This window comes from Rhincodon typus, chromosome 21 (assembly GCF_021869965.1).
Source record: "Rhincodon typus isolate 14 chromosome 21, sRhiTyp1.1, whole genome shotgun sequence".
Taxonomy (NCBI): domain Eukaryota; kingdom Metazoa; phylum Chordata; class Chondrichthyes; order Orectolobiformes; family Rhincodontidae; genus Rhincodon; species Rhincodon typus.
The window spans coordinates 32,760,778-32,783,986 of record NC_063352.1 but is presented as its reverse complement, the minus strand read 5'-3'; the positions used below and the strand labels follow the sequence as shown (position 1 = coordinate 32,783,986).

Sequence of the window (23,209 nt, the reverse complement as noted above, 5' to 3'; positions counted from 1 at the left end):
GGTCAAATGACAATGTGAGATGTTTTTCATGAGATGTTTTGGGCATTGAAGAAAATGACGTGTAGGGCATTAGTTTGTTTTATTGATGGAAAAGTTGTTGCTACAGAATCTCTAGATGTCTCTTTAAGTTATTATAGACAACAACAAACTAATAGTTGAAAAGTGACAATGATTTTTGTTTTGTAATATGGACTCTGATCTAATATGTCTGCTACATTGAGTTGTTTATGACCCCTTAATTCATAACTAACAGAAATTGCAAAATCTATTCCTTTTGCTTTCAGAGGTCATTACTAGTTCTAATTGTAATCTGATGGTAATGACTGTCTCAATTTTTACATAGGAACAGGGATAGGTTATTCAGGAGGAGGGCAGAGTTGGCATAGTGCAGACATGTGTAGTTTGTACAGCTGGAAAAGATTGCAGAGTTGACCAGCAGCTAGGAAGGATTTGAAATCCAGGATAAAAGTTAAACTTTGTGCATTGCCAGAGCTAGTGTATACCGATGAATGGAATCTATTACAAGTTATTGTACAACCAGCCGAGTTTTGGGGCATTTTTTAATATAACTTATGAAGTCTAATAACAGACCTTGAGGAAAAGACTTCCACAAATAGAGGTTATAAGTTGGAACTTGCTATCACACAGAGTAGTTGAGGCAAATACCGTAGATGCATTTTGGAGGAATCCAGACAAGCACATGAGGGACAAAGGAATAGAAGAATATTCCAATGGGATGAGACAAAGTCAGATGGGAGGAGACTAGTGTGGAGCTGCCATAGGCCACTGGAGCCAAATGACTAGCTCCTGTGTTGCACATTCTAGATAATTTTTTGCCTTCCCCTTCAGATTCTAGCTGATGTTAAATTTGAATCCTAAGCAGTAAGCTCTGTTTTTGTTTCAAACATGTTTGCAAATGGCTTATACCAAACACATCTTTTGTGTTAGGATTATATAAATATACTGCAGCATAGAAATTGACTATTCTGGTGAATTATGAAGTCTAATCCGAGTTTCAGTGCAGGGCTGTGATCCGTCTGCTCCAAATGTGTAACCGGTGAAAATGTGACAGAAGATGAATTTGCAAAACAGTTCTGTAATTATGTATTATGCAGCATAATTTTTGTATCATGTCAAATAATGCAGCTAATCATTGTTTCTTATATTGTTACAGAACTGCTCGGGCAGCCGAAGGACCAGTCTTCAAAGGAACCTGTAAATGCTTTTCCCGTTCGAAAGGTCATGGATTTATCACCCCTTTGGATGGAGGACCAGATATCTTTGTTCATATCTCTGAGTAAGTTGCTAGAGTCTACAGCATGTTTGTGTGGAATGATGAGGGTAACATAAACAAATATTATCAAGAGACCAAAAAAAGAGAATTGCTTAAATCTAGGCCGAATTGGTGGCTCGTTGATTGATATCCAGTAAGTCTAGTCGCCACAGTGAATTACAGACCTCTTGGACTGACATCAGCTCTCTCTTATGGATATTCCTATTTTTAAAATGATCCTTATGTGAACTGTTATGAAAGAATTCAGTCAAATGGTTACAGTCAGGAAGCATTAGTAGAATCTGTTTATTCACCCCCTAAGAGTTGTTAATACAGCATTAAGCAAGAAATAATTAGAGCTTGTAACAAAGCAAGGTAATAAACATGGGCTTTAATCATCTTAAAAGACTGAGCAAATGAGTTGGTAAAGGGTGTGTGGAGGATGAGCTTGCAGAGTGCTGTCATGACAGTTTCTTAGAACAATAAGTTGCAAAACAAGCTAGGATAAAAACTGTTTTAGATCTGGTATTATGTAATGAGACAGGGTTAATCAGTAGTCTCATAGTAAAACATCATGAGACAGGGTTAATCAGTAGTCTCATAGTAAAACATCCTGAGGCAGGGGAGGTGATCAAAATAGGATTTAATTCCATATTACATTTGAGAGTGGCATATTGGAGTTAGAAACAAGAATCTAAAACTTAAATACAATTTTTCAGCTCCCTTAAGGAGATTTGTCCAACAAGTGTTTGGGATCAATCTCAGAAGAGAAAGTATGAACCATAGTGAACAGGAGATACCATCACTTGGCTGTAAGCTCATGGCCACTGGGTCAGATAATTACACACTGAATGGAGAAGTATGATTGGAGAGCCATCTTAAGATGATTGGGTAAATAGACCAAAATGTATGGTGGTAAATAAGATAAATGTTAATGTTATGTTAAAAAAAACTGGTTCAGCACTTTCAAATGATACATATTTATTGGGAAAAACAAAATCCCAATGTATCAAAAGAATCAGAAATTAAAGTAAACATTGGTCCTTTGGGAGGCAGAGACAGGTACAATTATCATGGGGAATGAAGAACTGGTGGAGATGTTAAACAAAGAGTTTGTGTCCAACTTCACAGTAGACGACAAATTATAAACCAGAAGTAAAGGGTAACCAAAGAACTAATAAGTCGTTAATATCAACAGAGAAAAGAATTCAGGTAAAAGCTCTCAAATGCCCACAATCTCCTGTGTTGTGCATTTCTGTTTCTATGTTCTAAGATGTTTCAAAGGAGCACTAGCAACAAAAATTTGCTGCTGAGTCATAAAAGGAAATATTGGGCTGTGCTGTGTAATTCTGAGGTGAGCAAAAGCTTAGTCGAAGACGGCAATTTTGAGGAGCATCTTAATTGAGGAGAGATGGGGATGAAGTTCCAGAGCTTTGCACCTAAACAGGTGAAACCACAGCGTTCAGTGGTGTGGATAGCAAAAATTAGGCTGCGTAAGTGTTGGAATCAGCAGACTTTAGAAATCATGGAGGACTACGGTACTGGAGAAAGTTGTATAATTTGGGAAGGACAGGTCTATTGAGGGATTTGAAAACTAAGATGAAAATATTAAAGTGAAGGCATTATTGTGAGCCACTATTGGTCTGTGAATGCACGAGTGATATGTGAGCCGCACATGGTCTGTATTAGGATTTCCATACAAAAGTCTTGGATGAGTTTGAGGGTGAGAGTTGAGTGGTGAATATTCAGAGCATTGGAACAGGTAAACCTAAAGATGACAAAGACATGAATAAATGTTTCAGCAGTAAATGAGCTGAGGCGAGAGCAAATTTGGGTGATGTTATGGAATATGTGGCCCTTGTGTTGTAGAGAATGACATTGTGGTGAAATAGGTTGTCAATATTGTGAGCAGTTGGCTTCAAAATAAGCTATACAATGTGCCACACATCATGAATACCATCCCTGGGTGTTCCTGTCCCATTGACAGGACAGACCTCCAGAGGCAGTAGGACAGTGGCATACAATTGGAGGGAGTTGCCCTGAGGAGTCCTCAACATTAATGTTGGATCCCATGATGTATCTTAGCATGAAGCCAAGCATAAGGAAGGAAAACTCTTGCTGATGACAACAACAGTGCCCTCAGCCCCACCCCAAAAAATTAGCTGATGAATTTGTACTCCTTCATGTTGAGCATCACTACTGGGAAGAAGCTCTGAGGGTAGTTTGGTCACAGAATGTATTGTGGGTGGGAGGTTTCAATGCTCATCATCATAGTAGTTTAACTGTAACACCATTGACTGCCCTGGCTAAGTTTTAAAGAAAATAGCTACTAAACTGATCTTTGTAGGTTGTGAGGAGCCAATAAGGAGGAAGAATCAACTTGACATTGGTGAAGGCAATCTACCTGTTACTGACACATTTGTTCATGATAGTATTGGTAAGAGTGATCACCGCACAGTCCTGTTCACGTTAAGGTTACCCTATGTTATATTGTGTGGCACCACCACCATGCTAAATGGAATAGATTTCAAACTGAGCATCCACAAGGCTCAGTAGGTTATCAGCAGCAGAACTGCATTCAGCCAGAATTTGAAATCTCTGACAAGCATGTTACAAAAACTGTGTATTTTTTCCCATGCATTTTTGATTATGAACTAACTGGGGGTGGAGGGAAGAAAATCAACTGTTTTAAAACCAAGGATTGTGGAAGGAATTGCTGCCATTTTAAAAACCAGTTCCTGAAACTCATTGAATGTGGTGTTTGCACTGCTCTTTGCTCAAGGAGTAGGGGAAGCTGTTTGTGGCTGGCTTGGCAGTGGATGGCAAGATATTTGCAGAGTGAGATTTGGGAAGCAACATGCAGCTGATTGGGTTGTGAGTTGTGACCAGTTGTGGATGGCAGAAGTCAACAGCCTGGCTGACCACTCCTGGCCAGCTAAACTGCTCACAGGTGTGAACAATACAGGGAGAAGCCTTTTAAATGTTGTAAGGGCAGGTGGTGTGTTTTTCTCTTCCTGCAATAAACTTACCTGAAGAAAGCCACCAGTTTCTCCCACCAGTTAAGTGCAAAGTATCTTGGTTCCTCATTTAGAATACCTGTTGCCCTGAAGTGAAGGAACCTGAAGCAAAGAGATTAAAGAACTGAAAGTCCGGACAAGTCAGTAGGATTATCTTAGTGAACTGTGGTTCCCAGTTTTTGTTCTCCATCCATAAAACTAACTTTGTCTCTCACTCTGTCTCACACCCTCACATTCTCACGTGTGTGTGTGTGTGTGTGTGTGTGTGTGTGTGTGTCATAGAGTCTTACAGCATGGAAGCAGACCTTTTTGGTCCGACCAGTCCATTCCAAACTAAACTAGTCCCACATGCCTGCTCCTGGCCCATATCCCTCCAAACCTTTCCTATTCATTTATCGATCCAAACGTCTTTTAAAAGTTGTTGTTGTATCCGCATCCACCACTTCCTCAGGAAGTTCATTCCACATGCGAACCACCCTCTGTGTAAAAAATTTGCCTCTTAGCCTTTTTGTAAATCTCTCTCCTCTTAGCTTAAAAATGTGGCCCCTAGTCTTGAAATTCCCCATCTCAGGGAAAAGATGACTGCTATCAACTCTATCTCTCCCTCTCATTATTTTATAAACTTCTATCAGGTCACCTCTCAACCTCCTATGCTCCAGTGAAAGAAGTCCCAGCCTTTTCAGTGTGTGATATGTAGGGGTTAAAAGGGAGGGTTTAAAGGTAAGGTTTCAGCTGGTAGAGTCATATTTTTGATAGCTGATAAAATGGCTCTCCACAACAATTTGGCAATAGTATTGAAGGCATGCTCCAGAACAAGTAACCCACCTCAACAATACCATGATAACAGAGTGAGAACACTGCCATCCAGCCAGCTGTGTGGACAGTTGCCTAGGCATGTCCTCCTGTAAGGGTTTAGAGGGACATGAGCCAAATGCTGGCAAATTGGACTACATTTATTTAGGATATCTGGTTGGCATGGATGAGTTGGACCAAAGGGTCTGTCTCTCTGATTCTATAACTCCAATCCAACCAGTCACTATCACACTAGTCTTCTCTTGACTAACGACAAAGTGATGAAGTTATCAAGCAGCACTAGCCTGTTTGACTGGTCTCCACAAGGGCTACTCTGCTCCTGACCTTGTCTTCTCCTCACATATCCATCAAATCTTTCATTTTAGTGTGGTGCTGCTTTCTTCTTCTATCAATCTATGTGGCAGTGAATTCTATCTCCTCACAACTGTATGAATAAATTCCTTCTGAATTCTCCATTTGATCTCTTACCAGTTGATGCTATCTTATGCATCAGTATCCCCAGGTCTCTTTGGCCCTTTTATCATTTTAGTTTCATGGCATTCGAGGAAGGTGGTCTCCTCATTTTCTTGAACTTATTAAACATAATTTTCCATTTATCAATCCACTCTGCAAGCTGGATTATCTTTGTATTTTGGTGCATTTCTTTGTAGTATAATCCAATTTTGATATCTTCTACAAATTTAGCAACCACACATTTGGTACCTTCAATCACATCATTGGTATAAATTGTAGATTGTTGAGGCCCCAGCACTGATCCTTGTGGCAATCCATTCATCACGTCCACGATGATTCATTCCTGCCTATTCTCTGCCTCATGTTAAATAACCAATTTATGTGTACAGGAAACAACTCTAGTCATAACATAGGTCCTGAAACTGTTACAGGCTTCTTCTATGTGCGAGTAATATCCTGTTTGGAGTTTAGTAATTAATATGACCAGGTCCTCCTATGCTTTTTCCATAATACATTTATTGAGTGACCATCTAAGAAGCAGATTAGTTTTACCACAGGGTGCAGTAGCTCTATTTGAGTTTACAAAAAGGCCCATCGAAAACTATTTTATATGTTCCCATAATGAAAACAAAAGCTTGAGTTGCCAGCACAGTTATTTTTAAGCTGCTGTAACAGCCACCTTGTCTGCACTTGTTTAAAGCGTTCTTCGGATCTTCTCAATTTAAAACAAGTGTCTTAATTTAGGCAAAATACTGTAGTTCTGGAAATCTGAAGTAAACACCAAGAATGCTGGAGAAACTCTAGTGCTGCCAGACCTGCTGAATTTCTGCTGTCTTCTGTGTTTATTTCAATCCTCTTAATTTGTCTCCCTCACTTGCTGATGGACAAATCATTCAAATACACTTGTTGATAACCGCTCAAGATAAATGTTAACCCTGAAGAATACGAGGATGATCACCCCATGGACAAGATCTTTTTATAAACTCTTTTCTGTTTACCAAGGCCGGAACAAACATTTTTATTTCTAATGGCTCAAATTATAATTGTACCAAGTTCCATTGAAGTGTTTGAACTGTAGTGCAGCCTTTTTGCTGTGGTGAGTGATTTATGTTCGTTGCCATGGCTGCAGATATTTGATGAGCTGCATTTTGGCTACAAGTTATGCAATTGCCGCCACACATGACAGCAGACATCCTAGATGTTGTTTTATCTGCAGAATGCTGATGTGAGAAGTTACAGGTAAATTTGCAGGTTTAAGATGTGCAGAATTTGCCGTATTCCTATTCTGAACTGCTCCTGAGATTGTGATGGCTGATAACATAGAACGTAGATGTGGGAGCAGAAGTAGTCCATTCGGCTTCTTGAGCCTGCTCTGTCACTCAAGAAGATCACGATAGGTCTGATTATTCCACATTCCTGACTACCCCGATTTAATGTTCCTTTCCTTTATCAAGTAGCTACCCGCCTCTGCCTTAGCAATATTCAAAGACTTTGCTTCTACTACCTGTCAGTGAAGAGAATCTCAAAGACTCAGTACTCCCTGAAACAAATCCTCATCGTTTTTGTTTTAAATGGTAACTCCCTGTTTTTAAACTGTGACTCCTAGTTCCAGATTCTCTTACGAAAGGAAACATCCTTTTCGTGTCCACCTTGTTAAGCCTCCTCAGGATTTTCTGTGTTTTAATCAAGTCACCTCTTTATTTTTTCTCTTTCCACATCTCTTTTCTTATTTGCCACATCTTCCCAAATTTGATCTCTTGTCTCCACTATTTAGTTTAAAATCCTTTCTACTTCCCTAGTTGCAGCTCTGTAGAACACTGGTCCCAGCAAGATTCAAGTGTAGACCGTCCCAAAGGAACAGATTGCATTTGATGCGGTGCCCCACGAATTGGAAACTAGTTCCATCACACTATTTTTGGAGACAGGCATTCATTTCTCTAGTCTTCTTTGCTTTGAGCCATTGGCGCAGGTAATGATCCAGAGACCATTATGTTTGAAATTCTACTGTTTCAATTTGGTGCTTAGTTTCTCATACTAATTGTGCAGAACCTCTTTCCTTGCCCTGCCTCTCTTGTTGGTACTGAAATAGACAATGTCAATCAAATCAAATTTCCTTGTCTCTGTTTGCCAAATACAAACTTAGCAAAAAATGTTATTCTGTTAATTTGGGTTTACTAACTTTCATAAAATAAAGGCAGTGAACAAGGAAGAGGGAAAATGTTCCTATTTGTGCTTAGAATTAACAAAATTGTGGCCAGTGTTTTGTGATTCACTGTGGCTTCCCATAATTTGGGCAGGAAATTTAACAATTATTCAGCAAGCATTATCTAATACCCACAGACTAAGATTTGAACTGTCCAAAGATATTTATACCCTGTCCATGTTCATTTGGCTGCAAAGCTACTGTTGATGGGGCTCAAGTCGAGTACTGGAAAATCTAAACAATATGATGTACATTGAAATCTAACCAGTGATTATGACTGAAGTACTGACATTGGTTGGGTGCAATGATTGTAGAGACTGCTAAAAATGTTCTTTCGTGTTACATGTGGAACAGGAGTGCGCGGTAATTTACAATTCCCAAAGGTTCTATGTGAAAATAGACAATATCACTGTTAAAATTTCAAAACCTAAGGATTATATCGGGGAACAATTAAAATGGATTTTATGACTCAAGAGCCCCAATGTTTTGGTTTCAGTTATGGCTCTATGGTTGATATTCGTGCTCCATTTTTTTGAATGAAGATTTAGTAACCACCATGTTCTGGGGAGAATAGGGACTTCTTTAAAGCAAACTTTTCAGATTTAATAGAAATTCCGAACTAATCAATCACGTTTTCTACACTGATGCTGTTTATGATGCATTCTGTAGTGAACTTTCCAAAGTAAATAGCCTGTGTAATGTTCAAGCTTTCATAAGCCTATATTGGGTGGTTTTTTTGCCAATTGATCATGGCCCCCTTTTTGTTTTGCTGATTTATGGCAAGAACTGTTCGATTTGAAGGAATACTGTTTGAGATCTGCAGTTGATGTCAATGTGCCTTTGAGAGTATGGCCTGAGAACATTGCCATCAGTAGAAATCAGGACCACTACAATGTGAGATGCTGGGGGTGAGGGGGAGTTACGGAATTAGTTCTTTGTAAGCTTATGCCTGTCAGTGAGCAGAGACTTAATTCTTTGAATTTGATTTAGAGATCCAATTTGTGGATTTTCTTTGCACTTACAATGAACTGGCGGAGGAGGTTCAGTTCAGAGTGTCATGTTGTATTTTATATTTCAAATTGCTGCCACAGTTTAGGATTTAGTTCACACAAGAAACCTCGTGCTCAGGAATGCTCTTGAAACGAGCAAAAATGTAAGAAAAGATTTGTGAGGCTACGACTGAATATTCTTGGTTCATACAATCTGCTATAGAACTCGTTACCTTGGAGGAAGCTATTTGTTATTCTTTACAGTGAAGGCAATTTAATTTGAGATTAAGTAAGAAACTGTTACAGGATTGCACCTAACCTAGAAACATAGACAAGTCTACGAACGTATGAAAAAGATGGTGCTTTGTTCAATGAGAGCATGGCTGATCTACCTCAACTCAATTTTCTTGTCCTAAATCCATATATCCTGTGATTCCTTTCATGTTCCTTAATGTCCAAAAGGCTATTGATCTTTTATATATGCAAAGACTAATCTTCTATCACCTTTCACAATAGAGAATTTCAAAGATTCACAATGTTTCTATTTTGCTATTACCATCAAAGTTGTCCGTGTGTGTATGCGTGCACGCTGAATGATTGAACACTGGGGGTAAGAAGGCTGGTACGAAGGTGATGGCAGAATGTTTTATGTTTAAAGGAAGAACAGGAAGGAAAAGCAGTGGGTAAATTACTACTTTGTAGCCCTAAGAAGAGTGACGTTCACAGTAGGCCTATCCACCCAGTTGGAAAGGAAATGGTGGATTGTGTAGGGTGACCTAAGAGAAGACGGAAACAATTGAATTTTTCCTTGACAAAAGGAGAGCGAAAGGACTGTGAGGAAATGGGCTGGTCCTATTCATTCCTCCTGAGAGCAGTTATAAAGTGTGCTGCTGATTGCTTGTGTTGTGCTTCTTGCTAGATAAGGGAAAAATTGGAAATGGAATCTGCGTGTAAAATGTACTCCTCATGATTGAAAGAACTATGTGTGGCAAACCTGTCTGGTTTATTTTAAGGTAAAACTGAAGCGTTTATGATGAGGTTGAATGTTGTTCACACAGTAATCTGTGAAAAGAGAAGTGAAAGATTTTCGATTAATTAATTCCTTAATTAGGTTTTGTTTGGAAGTACACTTCGCTATTAACAATGCATATTAACAATAAATCTTTAGCAAAAGCTGCTTATTGAGTCCAATCTTTAGACAGTCAGACACTGCTGTTCAATGTTTCCATGTCTTTTAGTGTGGTAAACAAACACCATAGTCAAATCCTCAAGACATTTGTTCCTGTCGCTGTTAATTTTGCCTGCAGCCTGTTGTGCCATTGAGTTCATGTAGAAATAAAAAGACCCTCTTTTGCTCTCCCTGATCATATAGGGCCCAGACAATCCTCTCTAGAGACAGGCATGATGCCAGAGGACTGCTAACATTGCACTGTTGTTTAAAAAGGAAGGGGTGCTCCAAGCAATTATAGGCTGGTCAATCTAATTTCAGTGGTCAACAAATCATTGGGGGAAAAAGTCCAGGATACAATATAAAACAAATTAAAATGACATTCACTAATCAAAGAGAGTCACATGGATTTGTTAAGTGAAGGTCATATCTGACTTGTTATTGAACTTTTGAGGAGGAGGAGGAGGATGACAAAGAAGGTCAAAGAGTGTAGCACATTTGATGCCATCCAAAATAATTTCTAGGAAGACTTTGACAAGGTCCCAATGATTAACAATGTAAGACTCCATAAGATCCAGTGTAAGTAACATCCTTCTATCATTTACTGCGGCCCGGGATCTAGCAACAACACCAAGCCTCAGGTGGGTGTTGTAGAGGCTATTGGTAGCCAGGTTATTCAATAGCACTGTCGGCCTCTGCATGGCCTCAGTATTGAATGGGTCATTTTCAGCCACCTGTAGCTCAATGACACCAAGTCTATCTCCCCATTTGCTTTCAGTAGTACAAAAGAGCCATTTCCTCTGTGACATACAAACGTACAAAATAGGAGCAGAACTAGGTCATTCGGTCCCTCAAACCTGCTGCACCATTCAATAAGACCAGGGTTAATCTGTTTGTTTCCATTTGCAAATTCCTATCTAACCCAGGAAACTTTTGCCTTTTTTCAGCCAAGGGAATCAATCGATCTGTCTCTGCCTTAAAAAATATTCAATGACCCGGTCTACTCTTCCAACGCTCACTTCCCCTCCCACAGCTCATAACACAAAAGTGGCCTCTTAAATAACTTGTACCATCTTTTGCAACCAGGGCTTCCTCTCACCACTTATCTGATCTTCATGCACCACTGTCACTTCTCATCTTAGAGGAAACAATTTGCCATTTATTCTTTACAGTAAAGGCAATTTAGTTTGAGATTAAGTAACCAACTGTTTACAGGATAGCACCTAATCCAGAAATGTAGCTGGTTCAAAGAATGTAAGAAAAAATACGGCCCTTCATTCAATAAGATCATGGCTGATCTACCTTAACTCAATTTTCCTGTCCTGTTCCCACATCCCTGGATTCCCTTCATGTTCCTTAATGTCCAAAAGGAAACAAGAAATTGAGACTGGCTAGTGTATAACTTTAAAAAAAAATGCAAGTTTCACTCCAGATGAAGCAATAAATTAAATGTGCATGATAAGAATATAAATGAGAAGCTAAAAACCTTACATTGTCTTCTTTTATAAATGATGATCAAATCGAAAATCCAAGTCTGGTAGAGAGTTATCTAGTAAGAGGACTACAGAAAAACAACTTCTATTAACAAAAAAGGAAGCAAAGAGAAAGCAAGAACAGGTAAATTAATCTAAGGGCACTTGTGGAAAAAACTGCTGGAAATCTAATTCAAAATTTGAGAGATTTAGAAATGCATACATTAATCAAGGACAAACAGCATGAATCTGTTAAAGGAAAGTAATGTTTGACAAATTTAACACGTTTTTTTGAAGAGTGACTTATAGAAGGAAATACAGTAGATGCACCACATATTGATGTTCAGAAGGAGTGTGAAATAATTTTCCAAAGGTGTTTGAAATGATGCCTCACAGGACTGGTTTGAGAAAAGAAAACCAGCAACCCATTGGAGAAGGCAGCTCTGCGAATATACCCACTCTTCACCAGAGTGGAGCCCAGCATGTGGGTGCAAGCTCAAGCTTTAAGCTTTTTCAAGTGTTTTCAGATAAACCTGCCAAATGGATTATTCAGTTTGATTCAGACATGAAGGATGACTGAAGTACTTGAAACAGAGTATAAGCTGATCACTGAAAATATACGACATGCAGTGCATAAGACCTATGGTCCAAACCAGCTGCTCCCCAGTGAGTCTTGCATTTACCTGACAATGTGGTAGATTGCCCAAGTATATCCCATTCGAGCGTCATGTTGGTCTGAAAACGCCTGATCTCGGAAGCTAAGCCGACAGGGTCCTAGTTAGTATTTGGATGGGAGGCCACCTGGACTGCAATAGAAAAAGGGCTTTTGTGGTGCAATGGCAATATCTCACACAAAAATAAAAGTCCAAACGCTACCCTAGCAGCCACCTCCCCATCATTAGTAAAATGAGAGGAAGATTCGTCAATAGCCAAACCTCAACTTGCTCATATTTGTTCATAGGATGTGGAAGTCTTTGACTAGGCCAGTATTTATCTCCCATTCCTAATTGCCCAGAGAGCACTTAAGAGTCAACCACATTGCTGCAGGTCTGGAGTCACATGCAGCCCAGACAAAGTATAGACAGATTTCCTTCCCTTAAGGATATTAGTGAACCAGATATGTTTTTGTGATAATAGGCGGTGGTTACATGGTCACTGTTAGACTAGCCTCTTACTCCAAAATTTTATTAAATTCAAATTTCACCATCATTTCCCAATTTCGAACCTATGCCGTCAGAACATTAGCCTGAGAGTCTGGATTACTAGTCCAGCAAATTTATGACTACGTCAGTGCCTCTCACTTAATGGTCCGCTGACAATGCTCAAGCGTGTTCCACCAGGATCATACTGCTTAAAATCACATCGTAGCTTTAGAAGCAAAGGAACAGGCACTGGACATTCAGCACCTTGCGAGCTGGCCCCACAATTTTTGAATATCATGACTGATCTGTATCTGGACTCATTTACCCGTCTTGCCTCTGTATTACTTAATATATTTGGCAAGAAACATTCTACCAATCTCAATTTAAAATTGTTAATTAAGCTATTGCAAGTTTTCAAATCGCTCAATAACTTTATATGTTTAAGGACAGTCAAGCCTTATATATGCAGTCATTGTTCACGATCTAATCGTTGAACCCTGCGACATGCTTAGTGAATCCGCACTGCATACCTTTCAGTTCACTGAATAGTCAGGGCCAAGCTGTGGGACACAAGTCACTTCAATCCAATTTTGAGGCAAACTCATAATTACTTTGATCACCTGACCAACTTCTCATCTGATCTAAAATTTGCCTTCAATTCCATGCACTTTCCTATTTCCCTCAGTCTCTCGTGTAGAATGTTATGGACTGCTTTCAGAAAGTCTGTGTAAATTGCATCCGTTGACATTTATTTCCCTGTAGATTATTGTAATTATTTCCCCAAAAGTTTCATTAAGGTTTATTACTCCTTACAAATCGGAGTTAGCTTCCTGTAATCAGCTCAAATTTCTCAAGGGCCCAGTGCCTTTGACCTAGTTATTGATTCCAGTAACTTCTTCATAAGTTATACACTGGCCAGTGTATAAATTTCCTTTTAGTCTTCAATTTCACCTCCCTGCTAGACTTTTCATATTTCAAATTATCCTTTTTTGTCCTAATCCACCTGTTCAGAGATATTATTACACACCTCTGAAGCCGTGAAACTTAAATCTAGGTCTCCTGATCCAGGGGTATGGACACTGCCACTGTACTTTTGAATTATCCGAAGCATCATGAGTATAATTTAATCTTATAGCTCACTTTTAAGATTCAGTTTAATTTTAATCCCTCTATTTATCAATGAGCTCTACTTTTTAAACACTTTTTTTTGCCTTCTGAGAATATATTTAATTTGTGTCCTATCCATCTCTTATTTAAAAGTTTTTTTTTCATGTTAATCCACATTTTGTTAACTTTCTTGCCCAGACAGGTCGTCTAAGAGACAAATTGCCTGTTCCGGTCAGCACCCTTATCTTAATGATACTATCTATATTCTGGGACTGAACTTTTACAGTTGCACTTTCTCAATTGCTCTACTACTTGCATCTGTTATTTGCTCCGCTTTATTTTCCAAAACTAAATAGGAAGAAATGAGTGGCACGGTGGCTCAGTGGTTAGCACCGCTGGCTCAGTGCCAGGGACCTGGGTTCAGTTCCACCCTCGGGTGACTGTCGGTGTGGAGTCTGCACATTCTCCCCGTGTCTGCTTGGCTTTCCTCCCACAGTCCAAAGATGTGCAAGTTAGGTAGATTGGGAATGCTAAATTGCCTGTAGTTTGCATACCATTGCCAGGGAATGCAGGTTAGTTGAATGGTGAATGTGGGGTTACAGGGGTGGGGTGGGGTGGGACTGAGTGGGATGCTGTTTGGAGGGTCGGTGTGGACTTGATGGGCTGAATGGCCTGCTTCCACACTGTAGGGATTCTGTGATTCTATAACTTGTATTTATATGCATTACCCACCATGATCCTGGAATCTATAAGACCATAAGACATAGGATCAGAAATTAGGCCATTCAACACATCGCGTCTGCTCCACCATTCAATCATGGCTGATAAGTTTCTAAACCCCATTCTCCCGCTTTCTCCCCGTAATCCTTAATCCCCTTGATAATTAAGAACCTATCTATCTCAGTCTTAAGTGTACTCAATGACCTGGCCTCCACAGCCTTCTGTGGCAGTGAGTTCCATAGATTCACCACTCTCTGGCTGAAGAAGTTTCTCCTTATCTCCGTTCTAAAAGGTCTTTCCTTTACTCTCAGGCTGTGCCCTTGGGTCCTAGTCTCCCCTACTGAGATGGTTTACAATCAGTGAAGTAATTTTGAGATGTAGTCGCTTTTTTAATGCAGAAAATTAGCAGCCAGCAAGGTTCAACAGGCAGTATAAGCTATTTGACGATGCAAATGGGAGATGAATATTGGTCAGAACCACCACCCCACCACCACGCTCCCCCCGCTCCTCCCGGCCCCCCCATTGAATTGCAAATGTTCCCATGAGGGCTGTTTTGTGGACTGGTGTCGGCCTGTATTGTGCATTACTGTGTTACGTCTCTACAGTGGAGTTTGCATGCGTGATCTGGTTTTGCAAGGGTGATACACATATCAACAGCTGATGAACTGAGCAAATTTCTTTCTTTGTCCATAAACGTGGGGCTGGACAAACACAGCGGATCTGACAGCATCAGAGGAGCAGGAACGTCAACGTTTCGGGCTGAAACCCTTTGCCAGGACAGGGGAGGGGAGTGGGGTTGGGGAAAGGTAGGTGGGATGGTGATAGGTGGATGCAAATAAAGGATTTGTAGGTGAGTAGGAAGGCGGACAGGTCAGGGAGGCAGGATATGGGATAGGGCAGTAGGGAGGAGGGATTTTGAAGCTGGTGAAGTCAATATTCAGGCCATTGGGCCTTAAGCTCCAAAGGTGAAATATCAAGATGTTGTTCCTCCACCTTGCGTTTGGGCCTCACTCTGACAGTGGAGGAGGTCAAGGATGGACATGTCGCCAGGGAAGTGGGAGGGGGAGTTAAAGTGGATGGCAACCTGGAGGTCGGGCTGGTTGATGCGTGCATTGCACAGATGCTTCGCGAATTGGTGCCTGAGTCTGTGTTTGGCCTCCCCGATGTAGAGGACACCACATCGGGAACAACGGATGCAATAAATCAGGTTGGGTGAAGTGTAGCTGAATCTCTGCCGGATCTGGAGGGATTGTTTGGGATCTTGGACGGAGGTGTAGGGACAGGTGTTGCACCTCCTGCGCGGTTGCAGGGAAAGGTACCGGGTGTGGCGGAGAGGGTTGGTGGGGAGTGTAGAGCTGATGAAGGAGTCACAGAATGAGTGTACCCTGCGGAAAGTGAACAGGGCTGGGGAAGGAAGTATCTTTCCGGTGTTGGGGTCTGATTGTAGTGGTGGAAATGTCAGAGGATGATGCTTTGGATTCTAAGGTTGTTGGGTGTCATGTGAGGACTAGGAGGACTGTATCCTTGTTGCGGGGGTAGGGGATTTGAGGGCACAAGTGAGGGAAATGGGGGAGATGTGGTTGAGGGCATCCTTATTTACATAGGAGGAGAACCTACGGTCTCTAAAGTAGGAGGCTATCTGAGAAGCCCTAGAATAGAATGCCTCCTCCTGGGAGCAGATGCAGCAGAGGCGGAGGAATTGAGAGTATGGGATAGAATTTTGCAGGAGGGTGGATGAGAGGAGGTGTAGTCGAGGTAGTTGTGGGAGTCAGTAGGTTTGAAATTGATGTCAGTGGTGAGTTGGTTTCTGGAGATGGAAATGGAGAGGTCCAGGAAGGGAGGAGGTGTCAGAAATAGTCCAGGTGAATTTGAGGGCGGGGTGGGAACGTGTTAGTGAAGTTGATGAACTGTTTGATTTGAAATGTACAGACGTAGTTAACAGTCCTGAATGAAACGAAACATATCCCAGGGCTGCTGCTTTATAGTTGAGCTCCGATAATTATCTTCTATAATTATCAAGGACAGCACAGTGGTTCAGTGTTTAGCACTGCTGCCTCACAGCACCAGGGACCCAGGCTCGATTCCAGCCTTGGGTGACTGCCTGTGTGGAATTTGCACATTCTCACTGTGTCTGCATGGCTTTCCTCTGGTGTTCTTGTTTCCTCCCACAGTTCCAAAGATGTGTAGGTTTGGTGGATTAGTCAGGCTAAATTGCCCATAGTGTCCGGGGATGTGCAGACTAGGTGCATTAGCCATGGGAAATACAGTGTTACACGGATAGGGTGGGGGCGTGGGTCTGGGTGGGATGCTCTTCAGAGGGTCGGTGTGGACTCGATGGGCTGAATGGCCTGCTTCCACACTGTAGGGATTCTGGGAAATGGAGAAAAAATGGTTGTGAAGATTGAATTCCATAAAGCCACAGAGTCTCGATGTCCACACCCAACTACCTCCACATTAACCAGCCTTGGAATCTTTCTGTTCCAATAGAGCGAGGAAGAAATTAATTCAATAAAAAAGAAACTAATGTTTCAAACTACAAAGTAGTACTTTTATTAATTAAAGAAAGTTGTTTCATTTAAGTACCTTTAGTTGGTGAAGGGAAATGGTTTAATCTTGCTGAAATATTGCAAGTATAATGTCTGGTCTGCAGGGAAGAAGAATGTTGAATAAAGAAGAATATATTTTACATAATGGCTTGCATTATAAATGTTAAAGATAATTTAGCTATTTCAGAATTTCATAAAATTTAATACAAATGTAATTGTTCAAGCTCAGGTGTACTGTGACAAGATCGATTTTTGTGATGCTGAAAAATATAATCCATTTCTGCTAATAAATGACAGAAAACGTTTGAATGGTCCAATAGCATTGATTTGGTACAGACAACCAGCACAATGCAACAAATTAGTGGAATTAAAATATGTTCTTCCTAAAAAAACAAAGTGACCTGGTAATAGCAAGAATTTTCTAGAAAGTAAGTTATTTGAAACAGACTGCAGGTTCTATGTATAAAATTCCTAGGAGGTAGTCCAATGTGTTATGTATTTATAATCATTTTTTGTAATGTCAGGGAAAAATGCAACACTACCTTTTAGGAAGCTGGCCTGTGAGGTCCAAGTTGATGTTACAAATTTAGAAATATAATTGAACATTGACCAGTACTAATATTGTGGCTACCACAGAGAAATAGCCCATTCAGTTCACTCGGAATTACAGACATATTGAGGAAGATTCCACCTCTCTGTTCTTGAGGTAACCAACATTCCCCACACCACCAGCTTGTTTCTCCTCTATCTTTTCATTTTGTTCGAACACTCAGTTGCTACCCATTGTCAGTTTACGCCGTTTATCTCTTGCTGATAGTTATTTTTTCATTAGCCAGGACTTTCTGATTTGTGCATCAGCCTACCTATAAGACCCACCATGTGTAGTATATGCATGCAAAAATAAAATGCATAGGATTGGGGAGAGTGTATTGTGATGGATAGGAATCTGGTTGGCAGACAGGAAACAAAGAGTCGGAATAAACAAGTCTTTTTCCAAATGTTAGGCTGTGACCAGTGGGCTACTGCTAAGACTCTAGCTACTCCCATTATACATTAATGATTTAGATGAGGGGACTGTAATATCTCCAAACTTGCAGATGACACAAAGCTGGGTAGGAGGGTGAGCTGTGAGGAGAATTGTAGAGATGCTTCAATGTGATTTGGACAAGCTGAGTGAGAGAGCAAATGCACGGCAAATGCAGAATAATTTGGATAAATGTGAGGTTGTCCGCTTTCGCAAAAACGGCAATGCAGATTATTATCTGTGTGGCTATAAATTGAGAGGGGAGAATGTGCAGACCAGTCCTGAATGTATGCAGGTGCAGTGGGCAATAAAGAGGCAAATGGTATGTCGGGTTTTATAGCAAGAAGACTCTAGTGCAGGAGCAGGGATGTCTTGTTGTGATTATACAGGGCCTTGGTGAGACCACACCTGGAATACTGTGTGCAGTTTTGGCCTCTTTACCTGAGGAATTATGTTGTTGCTATGGAGGGATTGCAACAAAGGTTTACCAATGGGTTTCTGGGATGATAGGACTGATGTATGATGAGACGTTGAATTGGTTGGGAGATTTGCTGGACTTGAGAAAAATGAGGGAGTATCTTATAGAAGCCTATGAAATTCTAACAGGACTAGACGGAGTAGATGGTGGGGAAAGTCCAGGACCAGGGATAAAGGTACTGTAAGGGTAAATCACTTAGAACTGAGTGAGGAGAAATTTCCTCAGAGTAGTAAGCCTATGGAATTTGCTACCACAGAAACCAGTCAAGGCCAAAACATGGTTTAATTTCAAGAAGGAGTTGTACATAACACTTGGAGCTAAAGGGATGAAAGAATATGGGGGGAAGGGGGAAAGTGGGAACAGCATATTGTGTTTGTTGATCAGCCATGAATGGCAGAGTAAACCTGAAGGGCCAAATGACCTACTCCTGTTCCTATTCTCTATTTTTCTGTAATGCACAAGAGTACAAGTAGGCCATATGGTCCATTGAACAAGATCATGGCTGATCTGATCATACTCAACGCCACTTTTCTGCCTTATCCCCATCACCATTGATTCTCTTTGAAGAAATCTGTCTATCTTAGCTTTGAATAGACTTAATGACCTAACCTCTACAGCAAAGAATTCTATAGATGCACTATCCTCCTAAGTAGAAAATGTTCCTTCTTATCTCTATCCTAACTGGATGACCCTTTACTCTGAGATTATGTCCTCTGGCCCTACACTTTCTCACAAGGGGAAACGTGAACATCCACCCTGTCAGTTCCCTTAAGTATCCCTTCTGTTCCAATAAGGTCTCCTCTCATTCTTCTAAACTCCAAGGAATACAAGCTCAACCTCTGTAACAACTCCTCCCAAGAAGATCCCTCCATGCCTGGAATCAACCTAGTGCACCTTCTCTGGACTTCCTCCAATGTCAGTATTGCCTTTCCATAAGGGGACCGAAATGTTTACAGTATTCCAGGAGATATATTACTTGCTATTTTGCATAAATTGAGGTTATTAAGTAGGTAAGTGTGTGTGTGTGTGTATATCTAACTTTAGTATTTAATATTGCTTGGGAATGAAAAACAGGTGGGGAGGAAGAAGAACCTGCCAATGGTATTTGTTGCCTCATCTGGGACACTTCATACAGGTCAGATGCACTGGATCACAGCTTTGAAGAGCCTCTATGTCAATAGATGCATCACGTTAATGTAAACCACATGTGCCATCACCTTTACATGAAAACTGGCTTTCAAATATTTTTCTCCTGGTCATAGGAGCTCCAGTTTCCATCAGAACCTGATTACCCCTTTATAGCTAAATACACAAGAATTCAGATAGGGACGTGTGTTGTGAAAGTGTTGGTGTACAGAGCTATGGTAATAGACACTGGTATAAAAAAAGTGCATGTTTCTGGTGGCTACATCAAGTTTCCAGGCCTGACTTTTATGTATTTACAACATGCATATGGGCAGCTTTAAGTTGAATGTTTTCTTTCTTTTTCATGTCAGTATCGAAGGAGAATATGTGCCAATGGAGGGAGATGAGGTCTCTTACAAGCTCTGTTCCATTCCTCCCAAAAATGTGAAGGTACAGGCTGTCGAAGTGGTCATCACCCACCAAGCACCAGGAACAAAGCATGAAACATGGTCTGGACATGTCAACTTATAAGAATGGTCAACTGTCCTAACCTTCTATCCAGCATGGAGGTTTAAGTATGAGCAAATATCAGAGTTATGTATTTGAGCAGTAGGCTGAGTGTTTGCAGAATTAAAATAAAACTTTTACAAGGTGTGGTGTTTTAAACATATAAAAGTTATTCATTAAACAATAATTGGTTATCACTCATCCTTTCCATAATTTTTATTAAGGTCTCTGAGCCAGTGAATGTACATATGGGACTTTGTATCAGGGAATCATGCTGTACATTTGTCTCCTCTCTACCTGAAGAATGTGTGCAGAAAATAGTTAAGTCACTCAAACAAGTATATTAAAAGCTGCATTTTCTTATAAGCAGCTGTGAATTGGAAATTTATTTCAAACTGCATTGCCCTACAAACTTATTTAGTTGGCCTTAGTTCCATTTGAATCATTTCCACAGCAAATCGTGCTTGTAATTTATTTGATTTAATCATTTTAAAAAAGTATTTACTCTCTAATATTTTCTACTTAGCTCTGCTGTGGTCTGCATGATCCATTGCTGAAGGCTCATTGTGTCAGCAGGTGATCGGCCTTTGCCAAACCCTCTCCAAACTAGCCAGCAGGAGGTGAAAGAACACTATAGTTTCCCCTCTCTCAATGCAATGTGTATGTGAACTCAACATGATCATGCCTTGTCACTCAGTATTGTCAATGTTCTATAGCGTACAGTAGTTAAAATCTCTGATATTTCAATAAATACAATGCTTTGACAGTTGTACCCATGTTAATCCAACACTGCTAATATCTGGCTGGCTGGGGTCTAACCACCAGCACATAATGTTTTTGATCAGTACAGTTTTAAAGAAAACTGATCATTTTTCCTAAACTTTATTGTGTATTGCATGATTGCGAACACAGGTATGAACTGAGTTACCAACTGTACATAGTATCAAGGTGGCTGTTTACTGCTGTGAAACTTGTATATACCATCTGAGGTTGTTAGTATAAATACACACACACATGTCTTGCAGGGTTTTGGGCTTTAAAGAAAATATGGCACATCCATGACATTCTTATGAGTTTTTATTTTTGTCAACCACATAGAATATTGCAGTAGTTAGTTACTGGGCAACTTTTTTTTTTAAATAGACTCCAACTGTGTTTATAAATGACATGGTAAAAGTAGCTTGACAGATTATTCTTTTGCTTGTACCTTTTCACAAGGCAGTATAAGGTCTTGCAAATTTGTGACTAAAATTGAATTTTTCAGTGCTGTAATATTGTTGCAGTCTTTTAAATCTGACAAGTTTCACCAAGATAATTAATCAAGCAAACCAAGCTTTGTTCAATGTGGTGATTCTCAAACAGATAAGGAATGGGTGGTCAAATTATGGTGAGTGACGGTCTGAGATTGGAAAATATTATTTCCACTTAATGCTCATGTCCATTTAATTCAAAATGGAGGTTGATTTCTTGCATTTATCCGGATAATGAGGCATTTCCTGTCAAATTTGCCTTTTTTTATTCAAAAGTTACCAAAACCTGAACAGTGTAATGAAACATTAAGAAATGAATTTACATTTAAAATTAACGAAATAGATGTGTTGTTTGTAGTGTAAGAGAGGCTTTTAAAGATTTGTGCACAAACGTTACCGTCATGTTGTGGAACCTATTTGAATTTTAAAATATACCACTTTTCTGATTAACCATTACAATTTTGTGTGGCTATTGGTGTCTACTTGAAGATGAAGTTAAAAGTCTATTTCAATAAACTCTTGTCTTTAATTCTCTGCTATATTAAGAGTTGAGGGTTCCAGTAGAGTGATGTGGATTTAAAGATTGTGATTTTTTTTTTCTGCGAGTCTCCCAGTCACTTCCCTTTCTTTTAAACTGCTCTAGGTCAATATTAAGTGTAGAAAATTCTCAATTCATGGGTAGAAGGCAATGAAATATTTGCTTTGCATATGGATTTAAAACCCAAGGTCATTGCTGATACCAGAAAATGTCTGGATCCTGGATGCATGGAGGTATCCTGCATTTCCATTGGAAAATATCAGTGAAGGCAGGATTGGTTGCAACTCTTGTAAAAGGCATCATCTGATGTAAAACAGCCTAATGGTGTTGCTGTGTCTTTTTCAAATATCTTGCTTTTTGTGAAGAATGTTTGTTTTAATTTGGTTTTTCTTCAGTGCCTTAGTCTTTGATAAAACTATTTGGACAAAATAGAAGAAGAATCTATTTTATCCCGTGGCAAAATCAGTCAGCAGTTTATATTTACAAATATGAATATTGCATTGATGTATTGTACTTCAGTTGCGATTCATTAAATTTGAACTAGAAAATTGGAATCTTTGTGTGAACTTTGAGGATCAATGTGCCTTTTGATATTTATGTGTAAACTGCTATTCATGTACATCTGATTAATTAGGGACAAATAAAAGTATTAAATGTTTGAATAAATGACAGAACTTAATTCTTGTATTGATTTAATGTAACCATTTTTTGAACAAAACACCAGGACTTAAATTTATGAATTTTTTTTTGCTGTTGACAATACTTTTTGAATGACATACCCTTTTCAGGCACCAGCAATATCTGATGGTTGTGAAAGCAAGAGAGTCAAAATAAGTCTAAAATTACATTTGGAGAACAGTCATTTCCATACCTGGAGGGATGATTTTACATCAAATCATCAAATTGGGTAAACCAAACACAAAAGGTAGCCATGATAGATAGATGGAGCTGTGTAATCTCAACCCCAATTTCCAATTACTGGACAATGAATTGTACAGACTTAAGCGCATCTATGCAAACTTTTTAAAATGTTGTACTGCATGAATTTCAAAGAGAAAATGTAATCCAGAGCAAAAAAAGTGTGTCATTGACTCAAGCAAGACTAGAAGTATATACATTTCAAAATAGCACATAATCTCTTCTAGTTTGAACCTTTTCATCTGGTTCAATTTATCCATTATAAATATAACTGTCCTTAATTAGTTCTTATTCTAACCACGTTCTTCTTATAACCTTAACTCTGACTTTGACAGTTTAAAATGACATCATGATCACAGCAGACATGGTGAGCTAAAGGGCCTGCTCCTGTGCTGTACTATGTTCTTCTGATTGGAACACAGTTTTCAATCATTTATATTTAAAAATGCAAGTTTTGAAGTCAATG

At 39.7% G+C, this 23,209-nt stretch overlaps 1 protein-coding gene across 4 annotated transcripts in view; it reads left to right on the top strand.

The window, feature by feature from the left end:
* carhsp1 (calcium regulated heat stable protein 1) overlaps positions 1–22,491 on the top strand; it is an 81,091-nt gene extending 58,600 nt beyond the window's left edge. For all 4 annotated transcript variants that reach the window (XM_020526998.2, XM_048609268.1, XM_048609267.1 and 1 more), the window contains 2 exons: positions 1,175–1,297; positions 19,902–22,491. In XM_020526998.2, the coding sequence (XP_020382587.1) occupies positions 1,175–1,297; positions 19,902–20,061 (283 nt within the window). In that variant the 3' untranslated portion in view covers positions 20,062–22,491. The remainder of the gene's footprint in view (positions 1–1,174; positions 1,298–19,901) is intronic.
* Positions 22,492–23,209: the final 718 nt, after the last annotated feature.